At 42.5% G+C, this 21,590-nt stretch overlaps 1 protein-coding gene across 1 annotated transcript in view; it reads right to left on the bottom strand.

Moving 5' to 3' along the window:
* The window catches only part of smtnb (smoothelin b), a 47,987-nt gene extending 27,211 nt beyond the window's left edge, over positions 1-20,776 (bottom strand). Inside the window, 5 exon segments of the mRNA XM_069523715.1 lie at positions 2,558-2,637; positions 3,498-3,576; positions 3,666-3,744; positions 5,437-5,594; positions 20,485-20,776. Of these exon segments, the coding sequence (XP_069379816.1) occupies positions 2,558-2,637; positions 3,498-3,576; positions 3,666-3,744; positions 5,437-5,594; positions 20,485-20,535 (447 nt within the window). The 5' untranslated portion in view covers positions 20,536-20,776.
* Between the last annotated feature and the right edge of the window lie 814 nt (positions 20,777-21,590).

Genomic DNA, 21,590 nt, shown 5'->3' with positions numbered 1-21,590 from the left:
CACACACACACACACACACACACACACACACACACACACACACACACACACACACACACACACACACACACACACACACACACACACACACACACACACTCTGGTTGACACATTAACTTCTGACACACTGCCATTACTGTGACCTCCTATTTCTCCTTTTCTCTCTAACTGCTGTTGTTTAGACAAAGATATTTTACTGCATCAAATCCTTATTAAAATCATCTGATACTTTTTTTCCCCTGAATTAATAGAAACAAAAAAGATTCCTTATTCCTATTGGCAGTTTTTTCCGCTCCATACGTATAATTAATTTTTTTATAAGACGTGAAAGTAGTTTCCCCGAATGAGCAAAAGGAAACTTTTACCATACCTCAGCTATGACATGTCAACCGTGCCTATTAATAACAGTCCTAAAATTCTAGTAAAATTGCACATGAATAACTACATTAGTTTGTTAATAAACAAGCACATACTCCATATAGTTTCCCTCCTTAAACGTACAATATGTAACTATGTGCTTGGTGTCTCTAAATCAAAATCATTTTGATGACATTGTGAAGCAGCTTGAGGTCATGAGAGTTGTTGTCTTCACCATCATTGCAAATCAAAATCTACCTGATGCGATTCAGGCACAAATCATGTTCTCAGATGAAGTAATGAAAGCTCTTGAGCTGGTGTTTGTCTGAGGCTGCCGTCATATTGCATGTTATGTGTTTGGCTGTTGTGTGTTGGGCTGCTGTGGGGAGCCTATCAGGGACATCCATCTGCCGCGGGACAATCGCACTCAGCTCAAAGAGATCCGCTGCAGTGATGTGAGTGGAAGGAGCCCTGCTGCTGCTGCAGGCCGATGTTGTATTTGGCCACCTTCCCACTCCAGTCCAGACTGGACTGCTGAGACACAGCAGCTGGTGGGCTGCCTGTCTGTCCAATCCCCCCACCCACTATCCAGATCTTCAACACCCACCCTCTCATCCATTACACCACCTGTGGTTCACAAACCCACCACTGTACCACTCAGCCGTCTTACAGGAAGTGAGGTAAAAAGGCTTGAATGCCAGAGCATCCTGTGACGTCAACACCCTATCATCACTTCCCATCTGAGGAGAAAACACAAGCACAACCGGGAGTGCACGCAAGCGAAGCGCAGGCTGCAGCAGACAATGTGAATGATACTAACAGCCTTTCATAGCGTTTTACCCCCGGATTTTTATGACTATGGTGATATAAACGGCTTCTTACGCATGAACAACCAGAACATGGAGCACCGATCAAGCAAATTATTGTATTTTCTTTCAAAGCGTAGACACAGTGTTGTAAGCATTTATTCACTTTAATCACTCAAAGGCTGAGCGCATGCTTTGTTTTTTTCTCCATAGAGATCTCATCGAGTGGAAACAGAGCATTCATTTTTTTTTAAAAAGCACAGTGATCAAACACAGCCGATAAGATAACACCAGGCAGTCAAGTCTCTTCACATCATGTTCTCTGCAACAACTATATAATTCAATCTGTTTCAGTGGAAGAGACAGAAGAAAACAGTCTTGTTTGTCCTCCTCTAGAGGGCCAATCAGCTGTGAGGAGGAAGTCTGGCGTTATAGAGAGTGACTGCAGAGGTGGTTGACATATTGTTATTACCTCTGACAAGGAAGTTATGTTTTTGTCTGCATTTGTTTGGTAGTTAACAAGATTATGCAAAAACTACTCAAGTGATTTTCCATGAAATTCTCTGGAGAGCATGTTTTGGTGCGGATCCGGATCAGGGGGTGGATACAAGATTGACAAGAGTTTCCTATATGGAAACCATGCCACAATCCTCAATACACATATTACAAAAGAGTTTATTGGACCTATATTAGTACAACAGAAAAAATGCAGTGAGGAGAAAAAATATAGAACGAATAGCAGACATAACATCGAACTAAAACTCCAGCTCTAGTTAATTTAAATGTGGTTTCATAAGGGGACTGTTGGGCCTTGACTCTACTGCAGCATTCTAGTTAAAATATTTTCTTTGCCATTGATTAAACCCAATCCCTCTCAATGCTTAAAGTAAAAGCCTGTGCTGACAGATGCAAGATAACAATGGCAGAGAAGCTGTTCCTGTCAGGATTTGTTGCCTTCACTAAACTCAGAGACGATTTTATCTTTCTCCACATACTCGTCCAAACCTGGATAAGGAGGTTAAAACAAAACACATTCCTTGCCTCGTGGTATGGCCTCTGCATGTATTTTTCTGTGTGTCTGTCTGTGCGAGTGCGTGTTGCAGCCGCATTCGTGACACAGTGTGTGACTCAAGTCACAACGCTTGTTGTTGTTTGCTGCATTCCTGGTTGTGGCAGCAGAGAAACCTCGGCGGTCTGCGTTGCCATGCAAACAGACTCAGCACCCACAAATTGCTCTGTGCTCAGTTCATTCTTGCAAATGGAAACTGACAGCAGTGCACGTTAGATCTAAGATAGTTTGCCCATCAGCTGTAATGGTGGCGATGAACATGATGCATGCTGTGACATTCAATTATCACTACAATGATCACTTTATTAAACTCTGCTTTACTCACTCCAATTCCCATGATGCCCTGGGGCTCCACGCTCTCAGGATCCAGGCAGCGACCGGGAGCTTTAACCCTCTCCACAGTCCCTAAAACACAGCAGCGCCACAATATTCAGAATGAAATAGGTGACAAACAAATAGACTATACAGGGTGGAAGTTGCTCACATATTTGTGTGTGTGTGTCACTGTGTCACAGTGTTTCAGACTGACAGGGGCCTCACAAAGACCAGACAGGGCTGAGGAATGAAAGGAATCCACTATCTGATCCAGTATCATAGGTAGATCTACCACAGAGATGATGGCAGCACCAGACAGACTGCTGTCTTTCCCGTGTGAAATATGTGCACAAACTCAGTAACAATGTGTATTTATCTCCAGAGTTTCTTTTAAAAAAAAAAATATATATATATATATGTTTTTTTTAAATTTTGGATTAACTTCAAACCAGTCGTTAATGAGTTGTGGCAGTTCACAGTAATTTCATTAGGCCAAAAAGATCCAGACTTTGGTGCCAAAATAAATCAAATCCCTGAGTCTAGAATATCACAACATATTAGGAGTATTTTTTTGCTTGTGGTGACACATTCATAAATAGAAATCTAGTTATGGCCTTTTTAAGTCTGACATCGTGACCTTTAACTTTATTTTTAAGGCTCCATCTTCAAGTTTATTATTTTAAGTGTCAAAATGCATTGTCCTTAAAGTGGCGCCACAACCAAGCCAAAACATTTTTTTCTATTCAGTGAAAAGATTCATGAAGTGCGCCACCCCTCACCTCAATGTTCTGGACATTTTCCTGTTGTTGTAAATGTGTCTGACACGGAGAATCTCCTGCTGCGTTCTTAATATGTGAAAAAGCAAAACTCTGGAAAAGGTCTGAACCCAATTTTCCAGAGTTCATGTCTGAAAACAGCTTGACTCCACTTAATCACTCAGCTGGACTCACCTTGCTGCTGTTCATCTCGGATCTGTCTGATGGCTGCTCTAATCATCTTCCTCTCCTCGTATTCGCCGGCAGCACGGAGCTACAAGCAAAACACACACATATCTCAGTGCATAGAGCACAAGGCTGCAGTGTCACCATATTTCATTATTTGAGTTCATCAACACTCACCATTTTCGTGAGCTCATCAATGTCCTGGATCGACTGGAGTTTTTGTGACAGTATGTCCAAGTTTTCATTAGATTCTGACCTGAGAGAAAGAGACAGTAAAGTGGTTAAATAATGTTTATTATGAATGACCATTAACCGTTAGTATCTTAAAATATCAGACTCTGATCTGAGGCGTCAGTGAACGTGTGAAAGGCAGCAGGAGACAGATGCAAGATAACACCGTTTTCTTGTCCAGAAAAAAAACGATAGAGGAAAAACTCCCAGATGGAGTGTGGAAAAAGTGATACCGAGCCATAAGAGATTTGACAGCAGTGACAAACAGTGCCTGAAAAGGGCTTCTCTCATCCTCCATTCTTTCAGTCTCGTATTTCAGCATTTTCACTGCTTGCTTTAATGTTGGTTTCTATTACTAATACACTCCTCCAGTTCTGTCATTATCCTCGCTTCCCTCCACTCGTTGGTATAAACGGATGTGTGGCATGCTGGAATGGAATCTCTCACATTCCTCCATGGGAAAGGAGAGGCACCGGGTAATGCAACTTTCAGATGGGTTTGTAAGAGTGTGCGTGCATTAACGTGTGCACACGTGCATGCATTTGCTGCAGCAGGTAGGCCTCCTGTTGCTGCTCCGGTGAGGCATCGCCTTTGTTATCGTAACCAAAGTCATCTGAGAGCAGCGATGGATGGAACTGATTAGGCCTCTGTAATAATTCGTCCCGACCCAGCCACTGGTCTTAATAAGATTCAGTTACGGAGAAAGACGACTGCAGAAGGCCGGGTCTCCTCTTCATGTTAAATCTAGACTGTGCTCCAGACCAGATGTTGGGATTGTTCCACAGCCTTGAACTGGAGCCAGTTTCAAATTAACACCTGTAAAATTACTTGGGCCGTCCTATTGTGAGGAGCACAGGATTTCATACCCACAGAGAGGAAACTTCAGACCATCAAAAGGTTTAAATTCCCATACCATAACATTTATGTGATTTTATCGTTAACTAAACTATGTCTCAGGAGAACAAAATGTTTTTATGATACTTTGCAAATGAACTGTTAAATAGGCATTTATAAAAAATATATTGAAGTTAGGAGAGACTGTAAAAGAGAGAAATGTTATAAATGTTATTCTCATGACATAAATGCTGACTGATAATCTGACGTAAGGAAACTATTACTGTAAAATGGAAACATAAAATGGATATTGACAATTCAAAGTGATTGCAGTTTTCTGTCCGTTGTGATATTTCCCAAAGAAAAAAACAGGAACGCTACATCTGGGTTTGTGAGTGTTTTCTCAGCATCTACAGTTCTCCTCACCGTGTGCAGTTTGTCATTAGGACAGGTCTAAGTTTAGTCCTGGTCATATGCGTTCACAACAACAGGAAAATATCCAGAAAACTCCAGTGGGGGGGGGGGGCAACTGGGTAGAGCAAGCAAAGGGTAGAGCAAGCAAAGGGTAAGACATGAAGTACAAATTGTGCTGTGGGAACCATGTTTTTTGTTTACAGCACATTGACACTGGCGTCGGCCCTTATTGTCAATTGCTCTCAAATCTTGTCGTCTTTCCAAGTTAACATCTTTGTTCTTCTTTGTTTTTCACATGTTATGAAACGTCATCATCACTGTGAATTTTCCCAGAATATTTTCTCCTGTATTCTCACACAGACCCACTTGGACATTTTACTAAGGGATTGGCAGGAAGATTTAAGGAAAGCGTCCAGACTCCAGTGCATGTCGGAAAGCAGTGTATCTGTGTGTTTGTGTGTGCGCTCACCTGTGCTGGTTCTCCTTGTCCTCCTGCTGTTTGAAGCGTGTGGGTCGAAATCTCTTGCTGGCCAGAGCAGCTTCCATGTCCTCGATCTCCCTCCTCCTCAGCTCCCGGATGGCTGAACGGATGAGGCGTCTCTCGTCCAGATCCACGGTTCCATCCAGCTGTGCGCGAAACACAAAAAAAGACAAACACAAAACAGGACGTGAGACGAATACAAGTGTGCACAGCAGGACGCCTCACAGAGAATGAAAGATTTGGCTTGCTAATATTAGGTACTTGTCATTCTTATATTTGCATCCATGAGTGAGTGCACCACAAGAATCTGCGCCTCAAGGGTCACAGGCTTGTTCTCAGTGTAAGTACAGGGCGGTCAATAAGCAGTCCTGCAGAGATCTTGGGTCAAAATACAAGACGCAGCCCCGGCTTCTTTCAGATGCCCTCTGTAATTAACCCTGCCAAACAAGGACAGCAAGGCACTGGTTTACAAGCGGGGGCAGACTTTCAGCCAATGTGGCCTCACAAACACACACACAGCTGTCAAATAGAAAGACGGTGTCCTGAAAAGTTCATGTGAACTCCATTTGTCATTTTTAATTATGCTAGCTCAATCCGAGGCACTGCCTACAGATGATAAATGCGAACAGCAGTAAAGCATGTAAGACAAATCTGGGGTGAAACTCCCTGGCTTACTTTTAAATGTGAGTTACAGGTACAGCAGGGCCAGAGGACAGCTTATAGACAGGTGATGACAAGTGATCTGACTGCGCTAATGTGAAAACACAGGACCACCTGACCGAGGAGCAGAGGATGAGAAACAGGCACGTCAACAGATGGTGCTCGGCTACAAGAGAGAAGCGTGTTCGGCTCTCTAAGGTCGACTTATCACCCAGGTGTCTTCTTCTCTGGCTGTATTTCATCCTGGTGGAACAGTAACTTCGTCGCAGGAGGCCTCAGACACACAGACATTGAAGTGGCTCACTTTAAACACTCACTAAACAATGTCATCGCTTGAGTGACCATTACTTAAAGGTCCAGTGTGTAAGATTTAGGTGAAAGGGAACTATTGGCAGAAATTTAATGTAGAATAATCCTCATGATGTTTTCACTAGTTCGTTTCATCTAAATTGTATGAATTGTAGTTTTCTTTACCCCAGAAAAGGCCCTTTATATTTAAATACTTTATATTTACATCGAGGGGGTCCTCTCTACGGAGGCCGCCATGTTTTTTACAGTAGTCCAGACTGGACAAACTAAACACCTTTTGAGTTTTTATGACAATTCAAGGCTACCACAGGTTCTTTTTCATGTTTGGAAGGAGAGGGTGAGGTGAGGGGTGTTCAGCTGCAACATGTGATTTCAACACTAGATATTACAAAATTCTACACACTGTACCTTTAAAGAGTTTATATTTTGTCAGACAAAAAGAGGAGTAATTAAGGCGTGTGAGTGTGTGTATACAGCACGCCTGCAGACAGGCATGGATGCTTTCAAGTGAGCAGCTGCTGTGAACATATGAGGGTATAGGGAGTCCTCTGCTGTCAAATGGGAGATGTCTCTCTCCTTTGGTCAACAGCGGGAACCTGTCATCACATGCAGAGATGAGCTGCTCTGCTGGCAGGCTTTCCTTATAAACCTCACCCTCAAACACACACACGTTAAGGTTCCCTGCTGCACCAGTTAAAACCTGCAGAGTTAAGACACAAAATGCCTTCTGCCTTCGACTAAAAGGAAGCTGGATGTGGTTGCTAAGCTGAGCCGTACACCCTGGTGGGTTCAAAAGGGGGATGATGTGCTCCCCCTGCTGGGCCCAGAGGACGAGGAAGGGAAGGGAGGAAGGAGGGGGGGTCTCACAACACATGAAGAAGGCTTGTGGTTTTTAAAGTCTTGCTGTGGTTTGTCAAAATATGCAGCCCGAGCAGCACTGGCTCAGAGGGGCTCTCCTATATACTGTAATTTGTGGAAATTTAAAGTGCTGAGCTGACTGAAAGGAATGAGTAAGAGGAGAGAGTGCTCAGGGGAAAAAAAGGCCCAAAGAAAAGGATATGAGACAGGAGGAGGGGAGGGCAGACAAAGTGAAAGAGGGGAAAAATGTAAATGAGAAGCGAGACCTCGGTATGCCTAAAAATGGGCAGATGAGAAATGGGTGGGAAAGGTTCGGGCCACGCTCAGGTCATTCCTCACATTCCTGCTGACTCACGAGGAAAAGAGATGGAAGTGAAATCAGCGTCTGAGTCCAACCCGACGGTGATGAGGTGATATGACAACCAGGAGCCACAGTGTCAGGTTCACAGCTGTTATCACACTCTTCGGCCCACTACTGAACCAACGTCATGATGTGATCACACAGCCCATATGCTGCCAGGTTTTAGGACTGACTGATTTATGTATTTATATATTATTGACATGTAACAGATAACAGCCTCAGGCCTGGGCCTCAGTTCAAACAGTAACTCCAGCTTGGCATGTAATAACAGGCTGTGTTTTTCTGCACATATCAGTACGAACATAAAATAAAATCCCATCCAAAAAAAAAAAAAAAAAACTCAGAGCATGTGATAAGCGGCAGAACTGTCCAAATCAGTTTCACTATTCTTCACAAGCAATTAAAGTCATGATGTGGTGATAAGAGATGAAAAACATTTAGACGTCAGAACCTTGACTCTTGCCTGCACCGACAAGCTAACCAACAGTAGTTCATGTTTACGTGTTGTTTTTTTAAATGGACCAATCAGTGCATCATGCATGTCGAGTGACTCTGGATTGGCTGCAGGAGTCATACACTAGGTCCAACAGGCCAATCCGGCAGGCACAAAGCCAGCGGCTGTAACTGACTTTTCCTTTACATGTATGAAAGGGACCAATGACCACTAACTCCACAGGAAAGTAACGAGTGGGTGTAACTCAAGCCAATAAACCACACCTTGAACTTGGGTGCCTGCCAAAGAAAACAGAATAACTAATAAAGAGCCAGAGACGGAAACACACGGCCGTCCGGAAGCTGTGCGTTTGACAAAAGCCCCACATGACAGTGGCCTTTACAGTGAGTGATCTGTGCTCAGAGGAGAAGGAGCAGGAGGAGGGGGAAAGGAAAAATCAATGAAGTTACTCAGTGACAGCACCGTCCAGCAACGGCCGTCGCCCCAAAGGCATTTTTCAAACCAGCCCACAGGCCTCTGGGTATCTGGGTGCCATAGTGGCTCCAAATAACAACATTGTGAAGAGCAGCCGTTATACCCAGACAGAAAGAGCTTTTCATGCAGTGTTGCTTTAGCTGCTAACAGACGTATGAGTCAGAAATTACACACACACACACACACACACGTTATGTTTTACACAAAATAAGTCGTCTCTGAGACTTCAGCGAGCTGTCAGCACCTGAAATGACGGCAGAGGAACAGTCATATCACGGTCTGCTCTGCTGACTGAAGACTCATCACCGTCACTCCCTTAGACCTCTGCACAGTCACCTGACGCAGTGAGACAGGACAGAGGAAGTGGATATGATTGACGGTGTGACGACAGATGAGGCAATCCTGTATAGAAATGGGGGCGGTCGCTTAAGAGGGGTATTACTTATAAGTTTATCTTTTTAATCCAAATGCACTTACTTACTGAATCAGAATGATGACCTTATTTTGCAGGAATTCTACTGTGGTGAAAAGAAAAAGGTTTTGATGCATCACGGGCAGACTTGCTGAGGCATGTGCCATACCGTAGCTTTATTTGACTCACGTCCTGCCCAGCAGAGGCTTTCTATGAAGTCCAACCCACAAGCCTATCTAAAGGCCTTCGAAGAAGAAGAAGAAGAAGCAGCTCAATCAATCACGGCCAATTAGAGAGTGTTCGTGGTTTAGCAGTAATCCGACCAGCTGGCAGCGGACACACTTCTGTTCTGAGGACAGCAACTCCCTCTGAATTCATCCGCCACACGAGAGATGCAGCTTACAGATACGGAGAGTTTTAAATGTATTGTGCCTAAAGGGGAAACATGGTAAAAATATGGCAGAAACTCAAAAAATCCTCCTCAAAACATACTGAGCCACTATTAGTTGGTCCACACATTAACACACACACACACACACACACACACACACACTGTACCTGTGGGTGCAGCACTGTAACAGGATTAAGTTAAAGCTGTGGGAGTGAAATAAGACAGAGCACTCCGTTAAAGTGGCGTGCAAATAGAAAGCAAATACTGCACAAGCTCAGATTTGTCCTAATCACTCCCCTTTATACCGCCTGTTTCATTAGAGCATTATTCATGGGAATACATAGCATTACAGATTCTTTCTGAGCTGCTAAAACATGGATTATTGGTAATGAGCCACTTATAAGGTCTGGGCTCTGTCTTCTGTTTTTTATATGTGTCAGTGCACTAGACAGAGTAGTTTACATGATATATCATCTGACTTTAACATCTACTTTTTTTGTACCAAGGAAATTGTGTCTTCACTGAGGATCACAAAGTTCCAAGTATTTAACAATGTAATTGAACGCTCAGCCAAATTCTTTAATCAGGTGTTTTTGGAATTAACTTAATCTAAATCACGGTTGCGTAACAATGGCTGAGATCTAATTCAATCAAAATTGTGCACGTGTGAGTTCGACAACCTATTCTTTGTTTGTGTGCAATCTGCTCATTTTCCACGACCATAATAAAAGAGATAACCAGTCTCTGTTTAGGCAGTGAAGCGTGTGCAGTGGTGAAATGAACGTCCAGTGTATGGACCAGGCAGACATGGATGCCAACAAGCAAGCTGACGATGAACTGGAAAAAACAAAAAAAACAATGTTATATAATATTTTAGTTAGAAAGACAGTGAAGAGGCAACTGAACCAGCCTGTGAGCCAAAGAAAACAAAACAGGAATGTTAGGCCAAGTCCTCCCAGGGAAATAAAGAAATCATAGACACCATAAAGTTCCGCTATTAAGTTATATATAAAACAGTACTGTATGAATTTAGATTTTGGAGTTTTTTTGTATGTTGGAGCTGAGACATGCACATTTCAAAATTCAAAATTTCTTTGATAAATAAGTAGTCTCATGATACCATTTGTGTTTTACATCACAATCTCAAATCATAAAGTTGTCCACAATAATCACATTATTACATTTATCAAATTGTGCTGCTATAATCCAATTATATTTTTCCCTGTATTTCTATGATTTGAGTTTCAGTTTTTTTCTTCTACAACAAAGTGAATTTATATTTAGACATTTAACATTTAAAACGTTTAGCTTCATTTTTTTAATGACAAAAAGGTTAAACATTCCTCAGACAGGTTTTAGGAAAATCATAAAAACAAACTAAGATGAATATGACAAAAATGTCAAATACATCATAGAGTGTCCCTGCATTATGTTGTGTACCGTGGTTGACAAAGGTCATCACAGCCTTGTGTGCAGAAGACCCTCACCCCTCCCTCACGAGCCCCGGGAGCACAACGACCCCTCAGACCTTTTGACTCTCAGTGGGTGCACATGTGCTTTGTGTCATTTTCTGTTTTTGCACTTTCTCCTTTGTGTCAAGTACATTTCCTGGCATAAATGGATTACATATACTTTGTGCACGAATGTGTGCGCGCATGTGCGTCCACGTGCATAATGAGTAAGTGTTGAATGGGATAGCGTGTGTTAAAGCATGAAACCGGGGCTACAGTAATAATTTCCAGAGCGGGCTGAGGTTAGAGTGCAACACGGCAGCATCGGATCAGTGCTTCGAACTCACTTGTGTCAGGCCTACAAGGGAGTTTGCCCTTATAAGGACGCGTGGGACACTCCTTTGAGAAGAGCTGAAGTGGATTACCAGCTGCCACTGAGGAAGGCAGACGAGTACAGACAGTGAGAGAGAGAGACACAAATAAACAATTGAGAAGAACTACAAAGGGTGAGAAAGTCCAAAAAATGTTTCAAATCTCTTTATTGCCTTTCTTTGGGGGGGACAACTCCAATCTGAAACAGGTGGAAGCCTGTAAATCATTTCTCAACACCTGAGGAAAACAATGCATGCATACACTGGACCCGGCACACACACACACCACACCCACTGAAAAATGGAAATATAATCAGGATACACGAGAGCCCTGCAGGTTTCTCAGAAGAGGGAGTTTCAGGGACCTCTAGGCAGAAAAATTCAAAAGAAATGAAGCAGAACAGAGGTGAAAACTCTTTGTGCTGCTGCTTTTATTGTCTGGTATCAAAAAAGGAAAAAAAAAAAAAGTTCCAGTGAAATATACAAGCAAGCGAGGGAGAAAGACAGATTACTGCACATGTGGCAACGTGCTCTGCGAGTGCAGCTCCACGTGTAGGAAAGCTTAACCTTTACTAATAAGTGGAAGGTGGGACAAAGGCCCGGAGCAGACCTGAAAACAGTGTGCCCCTTTACACTTGAGGTAGCAGGCATAAAGAACAGACGCACTGGAGGAATGCATGTGGGTCCGAGGGGGGTATAAGCTTCAAAAATGTTGTATAGGAATTTAATGATGCACTGAACCACTGCATGCTGACAGATTATTCAGCACTCTGATCTGAAGTGTATTATATTGGCCTTTCACTTCTGTGCAGGACCTAACAAATGATTTGGAATCTCTACTCCATCACAAACAACCCTATACGTAATCAGTGATATAATCCTGCCTGGCTTCATTGACCTGCCTCTGTGAGAGATTTTGGCCCATTCCACTTGTCTGGCTTCACACTCTGTGTCCCTCATGAATGGGTTTCTCTTCAGAGAGGCAGGTCAGGTCACGGAGAGGGATCCAGGTCAGTCACAGCACTCGGGACAAGCATGCCCCACATTTTTGGAGCCGCTGCCTCATCAAAAGGTTTCGTATAATCTGACAAAGGCAGAAGCTGCGGATTGTCCAGAGCTATTGTGATACAACCAGACATAAACCAATCCATTCACTTTGACAACCATGTCTGCAGCTCCTGATTTCACTTCGGTATATTTCCCCTGAGAGTGAACAGGAATGTTTGACAATTTTTGTTTCAGGTTGAGCATTCGATTTCCATAAACTCCAGTGTTTTTGCACAAAGAAAATCCCTATATTCAGGAAAATCACTGCAGAAACAAAGTAGTCTCTTTTTCATCCATCACACTTTCTTCTGTGGCAAAACCTGGCTCCATAATGCAACTCGCCTGACTACAGTTCAGAGTTACAAAGGTCTATTAAGCTGACTTCTTCTGGCAACACCCCCAGATTTTCTATTCATTTTCGAACTGATGGTCTTCAGTCAACACTGACTCAGGTGACTTAACGAAGCTCACTCTGGAGCCACGTACGGCTTTATAAAATATTTTTCACATATGCTGCAACAGTTCTGGCAAAGCTGTGTAAAATCTGTGAAGCACTCCCTTAATTATTAGATCAGAGACGTTTGAGAGCTGGATCTTTTGCCTGAAGCTAGAGTCTGACAGATAAATCAAATCACAACTACTTATGTAACAGATATGGAAAGTTTTCTTTTACCCCCAGAAATCCTCAAATTATCAGCTACAATTGAATACAGGGGTATACAGTATTCTTTGTAAAAAATGTTTTACTATTAATAATAATATAAAACAAACTTGTACCTACCAATTTGGGAATAAATCATGGATCTTGATGACAGAAACAATGCAGGCGTATTAAGGGGAATGATAGCAATAAGTGTGTGACATTTGGTGCAGCCTGGTTAAATTTAAGTGGACCACCTTGGTGGAGCTATGCACTCTAGTAAATGCTATTCTCGTATTTCACATATTTGGATGCCAGGATCTTCTCACAAAAACATGCCTTTCCTCAAAAGCAGGAGTTTTGACATTAATTAAAAGCAAACCGACAGAGGAAGGGAGCTAGCTGCACCTTTATGGCCATCTTCCAATGGTGGTCAGACGAAGGTCTGACAAAGCATTATAGAGGAGGAATGGGTCTTCTCCAGATGTGGGGGGTTGCTGCATGACCAGCACTTTTGATTTAATGAAGTAAGAGTAGCAGGACGTCCCACAGAAGGGTCCAAGCACACTGGGAGGCTGCAGCGCACAAACAGTTTGTTCTAATGGATCCATGAGAGCCAGCCACGCTGACTCCAACAATCCTCACTGACTATGACAATGGGAGTGAGAGTCACACACTGACAGACAGAGCCAAACAAAATCCAACAGATCAGCTGTGTCCATCTCAAGAATGCCATAACATTAACAACAGTGAGCCGGAAAGAAAAACATCAACATCCGCATGACGGCTTTTTGCAGATCTCAGGAAATTACTCTGTCCTCCAAGAGTCCCTATAGGAAAGGCGTAAACCATAGTGCGTCTATGTTTGACCTGGATGATGTATTTATGTTTATCTCTCTCTCTTCCATCTGATATTCTTTTATTTTAAACACTCCCTCCTTTCCCAAGCTGGCAAGATGTGATATATTTATACTTTTATATTGGTGTAATTCAGTATGTTACTTGGCAGAATCCCCACATTTCTGATCCCCCACAGCGCTGTACGCCACTTCCTGTATGCTATTTTCCTCTATAAATAGAGCTACATCAATATAGAGCTGGAGATTGAGAAAGCTGTACCATGGACCTGCTCAGTACCTTCAAACATGAGTTGCCTAAAGAAAAAAGGCAGCTGGAAATCAAAGCCATCTGTCCTTCATCTTCATAATGGCAACATTTTTCTTTCCCGTGAGAGAAAACATAGTTTCTCCTTTTCTTCCAAAGTGTTTTAAGTGTCATGATTATGTACAAACTGAACACACAGACACACCTCTTCAGTACGATGAGGTCTTATAAGGGTGAGAAATATTGTAAAAAGTCTGCTTGTATTGGGACATTATAGATTAGACCACTGAACTGAAAGCCTTATTTCTCAAACCGGGATTTCACTAGTCAGAGATACCTGGTGGTGGTGAAGGAGACAGAGGACAAAAAAAACCAAATCCCTTATCCAGACCTTCTCCTTTTGGCAGGGTCATGATGCAGACAGATCAGTCACAACAACCCTCTCTGTTGGATCACTTACCAGACAGACGTAAACACCAGAGCACCTTGGATGGCAAATTGGTTCACCCTTCGGTTAACATTCCCATTTTTCAACAGAGAATATACTGTATTTACCTAGTTACTCTGTACTGATCTTGAAGTTATAACTCTTTTATCTCCCTCTTAGTCCAGCTAATTTATCACATTACCATATATATGTATATTATATCTTTCTATCAATAATATTTCAAACTATGGTCTGTCTAAACTTGAGTGGAACCCTGTGGAGTTTTTGACATGATTTTTGACATGATTCACATCCTGCAATCCTACTCTGCTACACATAAAAGTTTCAAGAAAAGGAAAAGTGCAGAGAAAAATGGTAAAAACATATAAATAAAATATTTTACATCTAAAGTCTACATTATGGTGTTTGAGTCTTTCCTCAGCATATAAGTGCAGGAGTCACACTAACAAACGGCTAATGCACAGTGACACACTGTTAATTCACTTACTGTAAGAATCTAAACACATTACCACACGGACACAAGCAGCATCAGCCTCTGGGAGCTCCTGCGTTGAATTTCCTGTCAAGATGTTCTTCTGTGACGTTTAAAATGACCACTTTAATAATCAAAATAACAAACTGCTCCTTCTAATCAAATAGAAGCTTAAGTTATTAAGAACCAACTTCTCAAAAGTATCCACTTTAATGAGGAAGTTGGTCTCACTGAACTCAATTTCAACTGTATAAATAAAGTAAATGTTTGTTGAATAAATCTGAAGGTGTGTTAAAATGTGTTACATTCAATCTGAATTATTGTTCCACAGAAGCAACCGACTTAAGGCCACAGACTAAAAATAGACTTTTGGTGGACTTTGCATGCGAATGATCTCAAAGTTGAGTCCTTTCAGAGCCAAAATAGGACGGGATATTTATAGCACTGTCCACCAACATATGTTTCCTGTTTTATCAAACAAACAAGAGAATTATTTCTTATCTCTTGGCTCCCTGGCCGTGTGGTTAGATATTCAGAGACTAAAGTCTGCTCTCGTTCGCTGTGATGGGCTCAGTCCTGTCACTGCAACAGTGTAGATAACTCATAAGCTCCTTTCAGGCATTAAACTGAAGTTTGCACAATTTCATGAAATTTTCATCGGGGCTGTATGTGATGACGTAAATGTCTAATGCTCCGGACTTTTTCCAGAGCTGTTCCTGTCAACCCCTTGTATATTGTGCAGAAAATGTCAGAGTGAGTCCAAGAATGGAAAATTCACAGCGAGTGAGTGTTGATGTTTCTAACACGTGACAGATGCGAAACCAGGAGAACCAAAAAATCTCAGGATGAAAAAGAGGAGTCATACACGTAAAAGACGCACGAAGACGCTTGGAAAGACAGCAAGATTCCAGTGCTTTTGATGATAGGAGCCAACGCTGGTGATGTGCTGTAAACAAAACTGTCTCCGTCATGTCCTGCCTCCTGCAGGCTCCACCCAGACGCCACCCCTCAGGTGAATGTTCCGGACACTTTGCTGTTGTTGTGAACGCGAATGACCCAGACAACCACCTTTTCCGAGTTCTTCATATGTGAAAGTAAAAACTCCGGAAAATGTTCCAGACATTCATGTATGAAAACTACTATACTGTGTGTTTAGTAAGTGGAAAACTGCTCTGAACCGCCCGCAACCTGTTTCTTCATCTTTGAAACTTAATCATACGGGAAACGCTTTGTGCAGACGTGAAGGGCACAAATACCTGTGAGAATGATGACAGGTTGCAGGAAAAAAAATCAGGTGTGCACTGTGCACCGTGTGCTTGTAGTTTATGGCCCTGACAACCCTTTTTGTCACTCCGACTGAGAGATTTAGCTGCAAAAACACGCAATAAACATCCACTATAGGTCAAACTGCCAGCACAAACTCACAAGTACCAGGTGTTATCAGCCGTCGGGAGCATAAAAACCTTGAGACTCTTTTCTTTGCATGTAGAAAGAAGTTGGAGAAGCTTATTCAAAGGGAGATTTGCTGCATGCAACAACTTGTATCTGCAGATTCTTAGACAACACAGCAATCAACTGTCTTTGATGAAAGAAAAATGGTTTTCAAGACTTTTGACAAGGTCTGCAGCTTTATCATTTTTACTTTTACAAAATGAGACCAAATCAAACAAAGAAGGTATTTTCCAACAAATACAGTTCTTCTGAGTAGCAGACAGAGGAAAAACATAAATCTAAAAACCTCCCAGACGACACTTTAATGCATCGTAATTTTTCTGATTTATTCGTTCTTGATGATGAGTCTGACATTTTGGACCATGCCTCTGGGGAATAAAGAGAACCTGGGGACTGTACTGAGAGACTACAAAACAAATCTATTCTTCCTCTCCAACTGTAACCGTTGAACCCTTGTCAGTGCACAAAGGAGTCTAGAGAGCCATAAAACAAATCCCCAGGGGCCCCATATATCACAGAGGCCACACCAAAGAGTGAAATTACCCTATTTTAAACATGTGTGAATGCTTTTTGTTGACCAGGGGAGAGCAGACGGTCACAGAGCTCGCAAGAGCAGTTACAAACTATTATGCAAGACATCCAGCATGTGAAATCAGCCCAGTGGGGGCCGTGGACAGAAATGTCTCAGTGCGCTAACACCCGTTAAAAAATAAAAGTGCAGACGATAAGCGGTGATATTTTTACGTGAACACTGATGTTTTTAGTGATTTGTGAGCGTGTCAGTGTTAACATGTTGCTGCACTGGTGTCCAGAGATGATTAGAAGGGAGATGGTGATGTGGCTGACAGATGCCAGAGTCAAACCTTAAGTAGGCAGGTGCACAAGTGCAACAACAACAGGAGCCGACACCTGTAGAGCTGGCTCGTCCTGCAGGTTTGACACACTGAGACACAGCAGATTCAGGCCTGTTAAAGGTGATAATCATCCCACTGGGTGCGGACAATGGACTGATAATATCTGTTTTTAAGTGACAGTGGTTGGAGTGGTTTGGCTGGAAAGAGTTTTTCTTCAGCAGCTTTTTTTCCCCCCGTTCTTTTCGTGTCCACACATCTTCAGCAACATTCAGACAGACGACCCGCACCAAGCGACCTCTCCAAAAGAAACTAGGACACCAACTGATTCGTTTTTTGTGCATATTTAAATAATCGTGAGAGAGAAAGGAACATGCTTTGCCTGGTTGCCATGGAGGAGATTAAATAAGCAATATAAAAGACAGCCTGGGCTTTGAATAGAAGTGTAGAGATGGGATTAGTGGCGTTAGAGAGGCCGCCATATGACCTTCTGACTGTTGAGTTCATTAAGCGCACCGGAGGCCTGCAGTTTGTGTTCGTCGTCTAACTGTTGTTTAACAGCAGCTCCTTTAGCTGTTTAATGAAGCCACATGTCCGTCAAAAACACTCAAGTCCTCAACACCAAGTCGTGTTTCATTTCATTCTAACTAAACACACAAAGCACCATTCACGTCTCTGCTAAACAATTCGTATCTGAAATCTATCTCCTTCTAAACAATTCTATCATGAACGTCTCCTCTGAGCCGAGTTCACTGTGGAAAATGCTGACACTCGAGTCCCCGCAAACATCATCAGTGCAGATGTGGGATCTTGGTGACCTTTATCACTGGTGGTCACATCAGCGGAGGAGGAGGGAAGCTTCGGAGGAGACGCTCTGTTCCATGAATCAGGCAAAGAGGAGACGACGAGACATTTCGAACTGTGCGCGGTGATGGATTCAGTGTCACATGAAGATAAATCCAACAAACTCCAGCGTGACACAGCTCTCCAGACAAAAGCAGCATTTTGACAGCAGGTTCAGGCAACACAGGAGGATTCAGACGAGCTTGAGATGGCTGATAACAATGAGCTGAGGTTAATGATGTTATGAGTGGAAAAACATCTCTGACATGTATTACTGCAGATATAAAAAGGCAGCTGAGGGATGAAAAAATAAAAGTGGTCCAGCAAAAAGATCCTCAGTTTTTTTCTCACAATATTTGTGGTGAACTCGGAGTCCTTCCTCTGTTGTTTTCAGTTTAACTCCATCTCTCCCACTCTGGCCTTCAATAAACAACATCTATAAACTGAACCATCAACGCCATTGAGAATTAAAAGTAAATAATTATAACAATCCATTATCTATGACACTTATGATCTAAGCATTGGCAGGAGCCGCTCCCTGCTGACACTGGGCGAGAGGCAGCAGTGTATCACACGGTCGACATAAAGAGACAAACAACCACTCACACCTACTGTCATTTTAGAGTCCACGTTCAACTTAACCTCAATCTGCATATCTTTGGACTGCGGGGAACCCACGCATCCATGAGATAGCACGAAAAGATTCGAACGAAGGACTTTCTTGTTGGGTTGTGGACATCAACCGTGCTGCCCTAGTAAATAACTGTGATCAGGAAAATGTCCTCAGCCTTCTCCTGTTCTCCCACTGTCATAACATCACTCAAAGACTTGTCCTTTAGCTGAGTGGTGAGAAGACAACGACTGTGGCTCGTGGCCAAAAGGCTCCAGACTTTAAAGAAACAATGAATTTGGTTTATATGTCGTCACACTGGTCAACAAAACATTCTCAACATTTAATTCTAAGTCGATATCCAAAGTAAACATCATTTTCTTCTCGGACAGAAAATCAACATGTGTGTCAGAGACTGTGGGAAGCCCGCACAGACACAAGGAGAATATGCAAACTACACATAGAAAGACCCCATCCGAATCAGGATTCACACCAAGAACTTTATTACTTTTTCCAAGTAAACAATGGATTCAGTTTAAATATTATCACACATTTATATCTATGCTTAGAATCCAAAGTAAATATCTTCTTCTATTCAGGTTTATTGATCTTTAAGAACAGAAACCAACATGTCTGTTTGAAACGGCCTCTTTAAAGCTAAAGTATGAACACGTATCTCAGATATTTCATGTGCGACTGTTTCCTGTGTCTAACCGTGATTCAGGAAAACCCTGCGTGGCGACATCTAAATAAGTACAGCGTGACTCATGCGTCCTTGTAAAGGTGTCAGTGTTACAGGTGTCATGGCGTGTCAGACAGTCAGGCAGACTGATGATGTCTCACCTTCCTCTGCCTCAGGAAATCACTGGGACATGACTAATCCAGACATCCAGAGAGACATGTAGTGTAAAGTGAGTCACCTACAATCAGATTTTTACGTCCTTCCACTGTTTTGTACCAGAGTTGTGTCTGTTGTGTGTAATCATGAGGATCACACCGGAACTGAACGTCAGTTCTTCAACCAACTATTACTTCCTTCACGGCTCAGTCTTATCTGACTGCTCAATAAATTGTTGAGTATAAAAAATCTTCAGATTATTTTTTCCCTATCACCAGCCCAGAGATTTTAAACTTTATGTTTCAATAGATGTTCAGAAGATGTTTCAATAAAAGCACTGAAATGACAGAAATGCTGTTTTAATGGGCTGAAAAAACTAAATAACAATACTTCCTAACTCAATTATGAGTTTAGAGTCAAAATGTCATCATCCTTTGATCTGTCAATTTATTGAGGAGTTATTCTATGAACTGAAAAAAAAGAAAAGAAAGTTGCTCATCATAACCAAGGTGACCTGTTTGAAATGTCTCCTCTTGTCCGAACAATGACATAAGAAACAATTTATATCAAAAACATAAAACTGACGGATTCTTTCAGCTCTTAAATTAGAATATACTGAGGTTCGTGGGGGTAAAATAAGCAACATGAAATCAATCCCCTGTCAGGAGCTGTCCTGTTCATTGAGTGAAGTGAAATATATAAATGATGACATTAAAATGATGTTGGACTGAGAAGAATACTGAACCACCACTGTGTTGCTGCACTGTGAGTTATAGAGGGACATTCCTCATAAGAGCTCACACCCATGTGAAGGAATGAACCAGATACAAGTTCAAATGATGCAGAAAGATCGTGACCAAGAAAGTACAAGTTAGAGGACAGACAGAGAGACAGACAGAGAGACAAGGGGACAGACAGAGAGAGACAGAGAGAGAGACACACACAGAGAGACAGACAGGTAAAAGACCATCTTCATCCATCATGTCTCACCAGAGCTCGCAGAGAGGACTCATCCAGCGCAGAGTAACTCTCCACCGACATCTTCCTGTTCACCGACCCCCGGCTGAGACGAGCAGGTCCGGACTGAGAGCGTCTGTGTGTCCGCTCCAACAAACACGAGCCACCTGCAGGACTTCTTCTCTCCGTCCCTGCTCGTGTCTCCTCTTCGTGTTCGGTTCGGTTCGGTGCTTCAGTCGGAGCGGCTCGTTCTGTGTCAGCGGAGATGAACTGGAGTCCTGCTCGCGGAGGAGATCATGATCCACTGACCGTCTGTGGAGGAGTCGCAGTGGAAGCACACGCACGCGCGGCTGTGCGGGAACGTTAGCAGCTTTTTGAACCGAGGATTCCCACTCAAAGGTGTAAGCTCCGCCCCTCCCGCCATGAACCCCGGCCTGTCCCGGAGCTCATCTAAAGCGCGCCGCCGTGCGGAGGCACAGGGAACGACATGTGTGTGTCTTATGTTGTGGGGACATAAAACTATACTTCATGGGGACTTGTCTTCATTATGGGGACAAAAAAATCAAGTCCCCATAAGAAGAATCATCACATTTAAAGGTGAAGACATGTTTTAAGGTTAACTTTAAGTTAAGATTAGGTTTAAGCTAATGTTAAGGGTAAGGAAGATGAAAAGCATGTCTCCACTTCTTCCCAATATCCAAAAGTGAAGCCAAAAGAGCCTGATATAAACAACAATGATGTCATTTGTTGCCAGAGTCTGCACAGTAGCAGTCATCGGATGTAAACTCATCACATATTATGTCTACCTGTTCTCATCAGTTTGTGTCTTAGTTAGCAGGATTGCGTGAAAACTACAGAACAGATTATAGCTAGACTTGAATGATGCGGTATGAGTCAGGGAAGAACTCGTTAAACTTTGCTGCAGATCCTCCTCAGGGGGCAAATCCAGAATTATTATTTTTTCACTTTTTTAAGCATTGATAGATCGGGCATTTTTCAACATTTCATTAACATCTCAAAGAATAATTCATGCATCTCGATGAGAAAAAAACAGGCATGTTTGGACTGATATTTGTGAGTGTGTGCCACTTGGTGCAGATCCAAATCTAAAGCTGGGTCTAGTGGTTTTAAATATGGCT

Source organism: Paralichthys olivaceus, chromosome 4, assembly GCF_024713975.1.
Source record: "Paralichthys olivaceus isolate ysfri-2021 chromosome 4, ASM2471397v2, whole genome shotgun sequence".
Classification (NCBI taxonomy): Eukaryota; Metazoa; Chordata; class Actinopteri; order Pleuronectiformes; family Paralichthyidae; genus Paralichthys; species Paralichthys olivaceus.
This window is presented reverse-complemented; position numbering and strand designations above follow the sequence as displayed.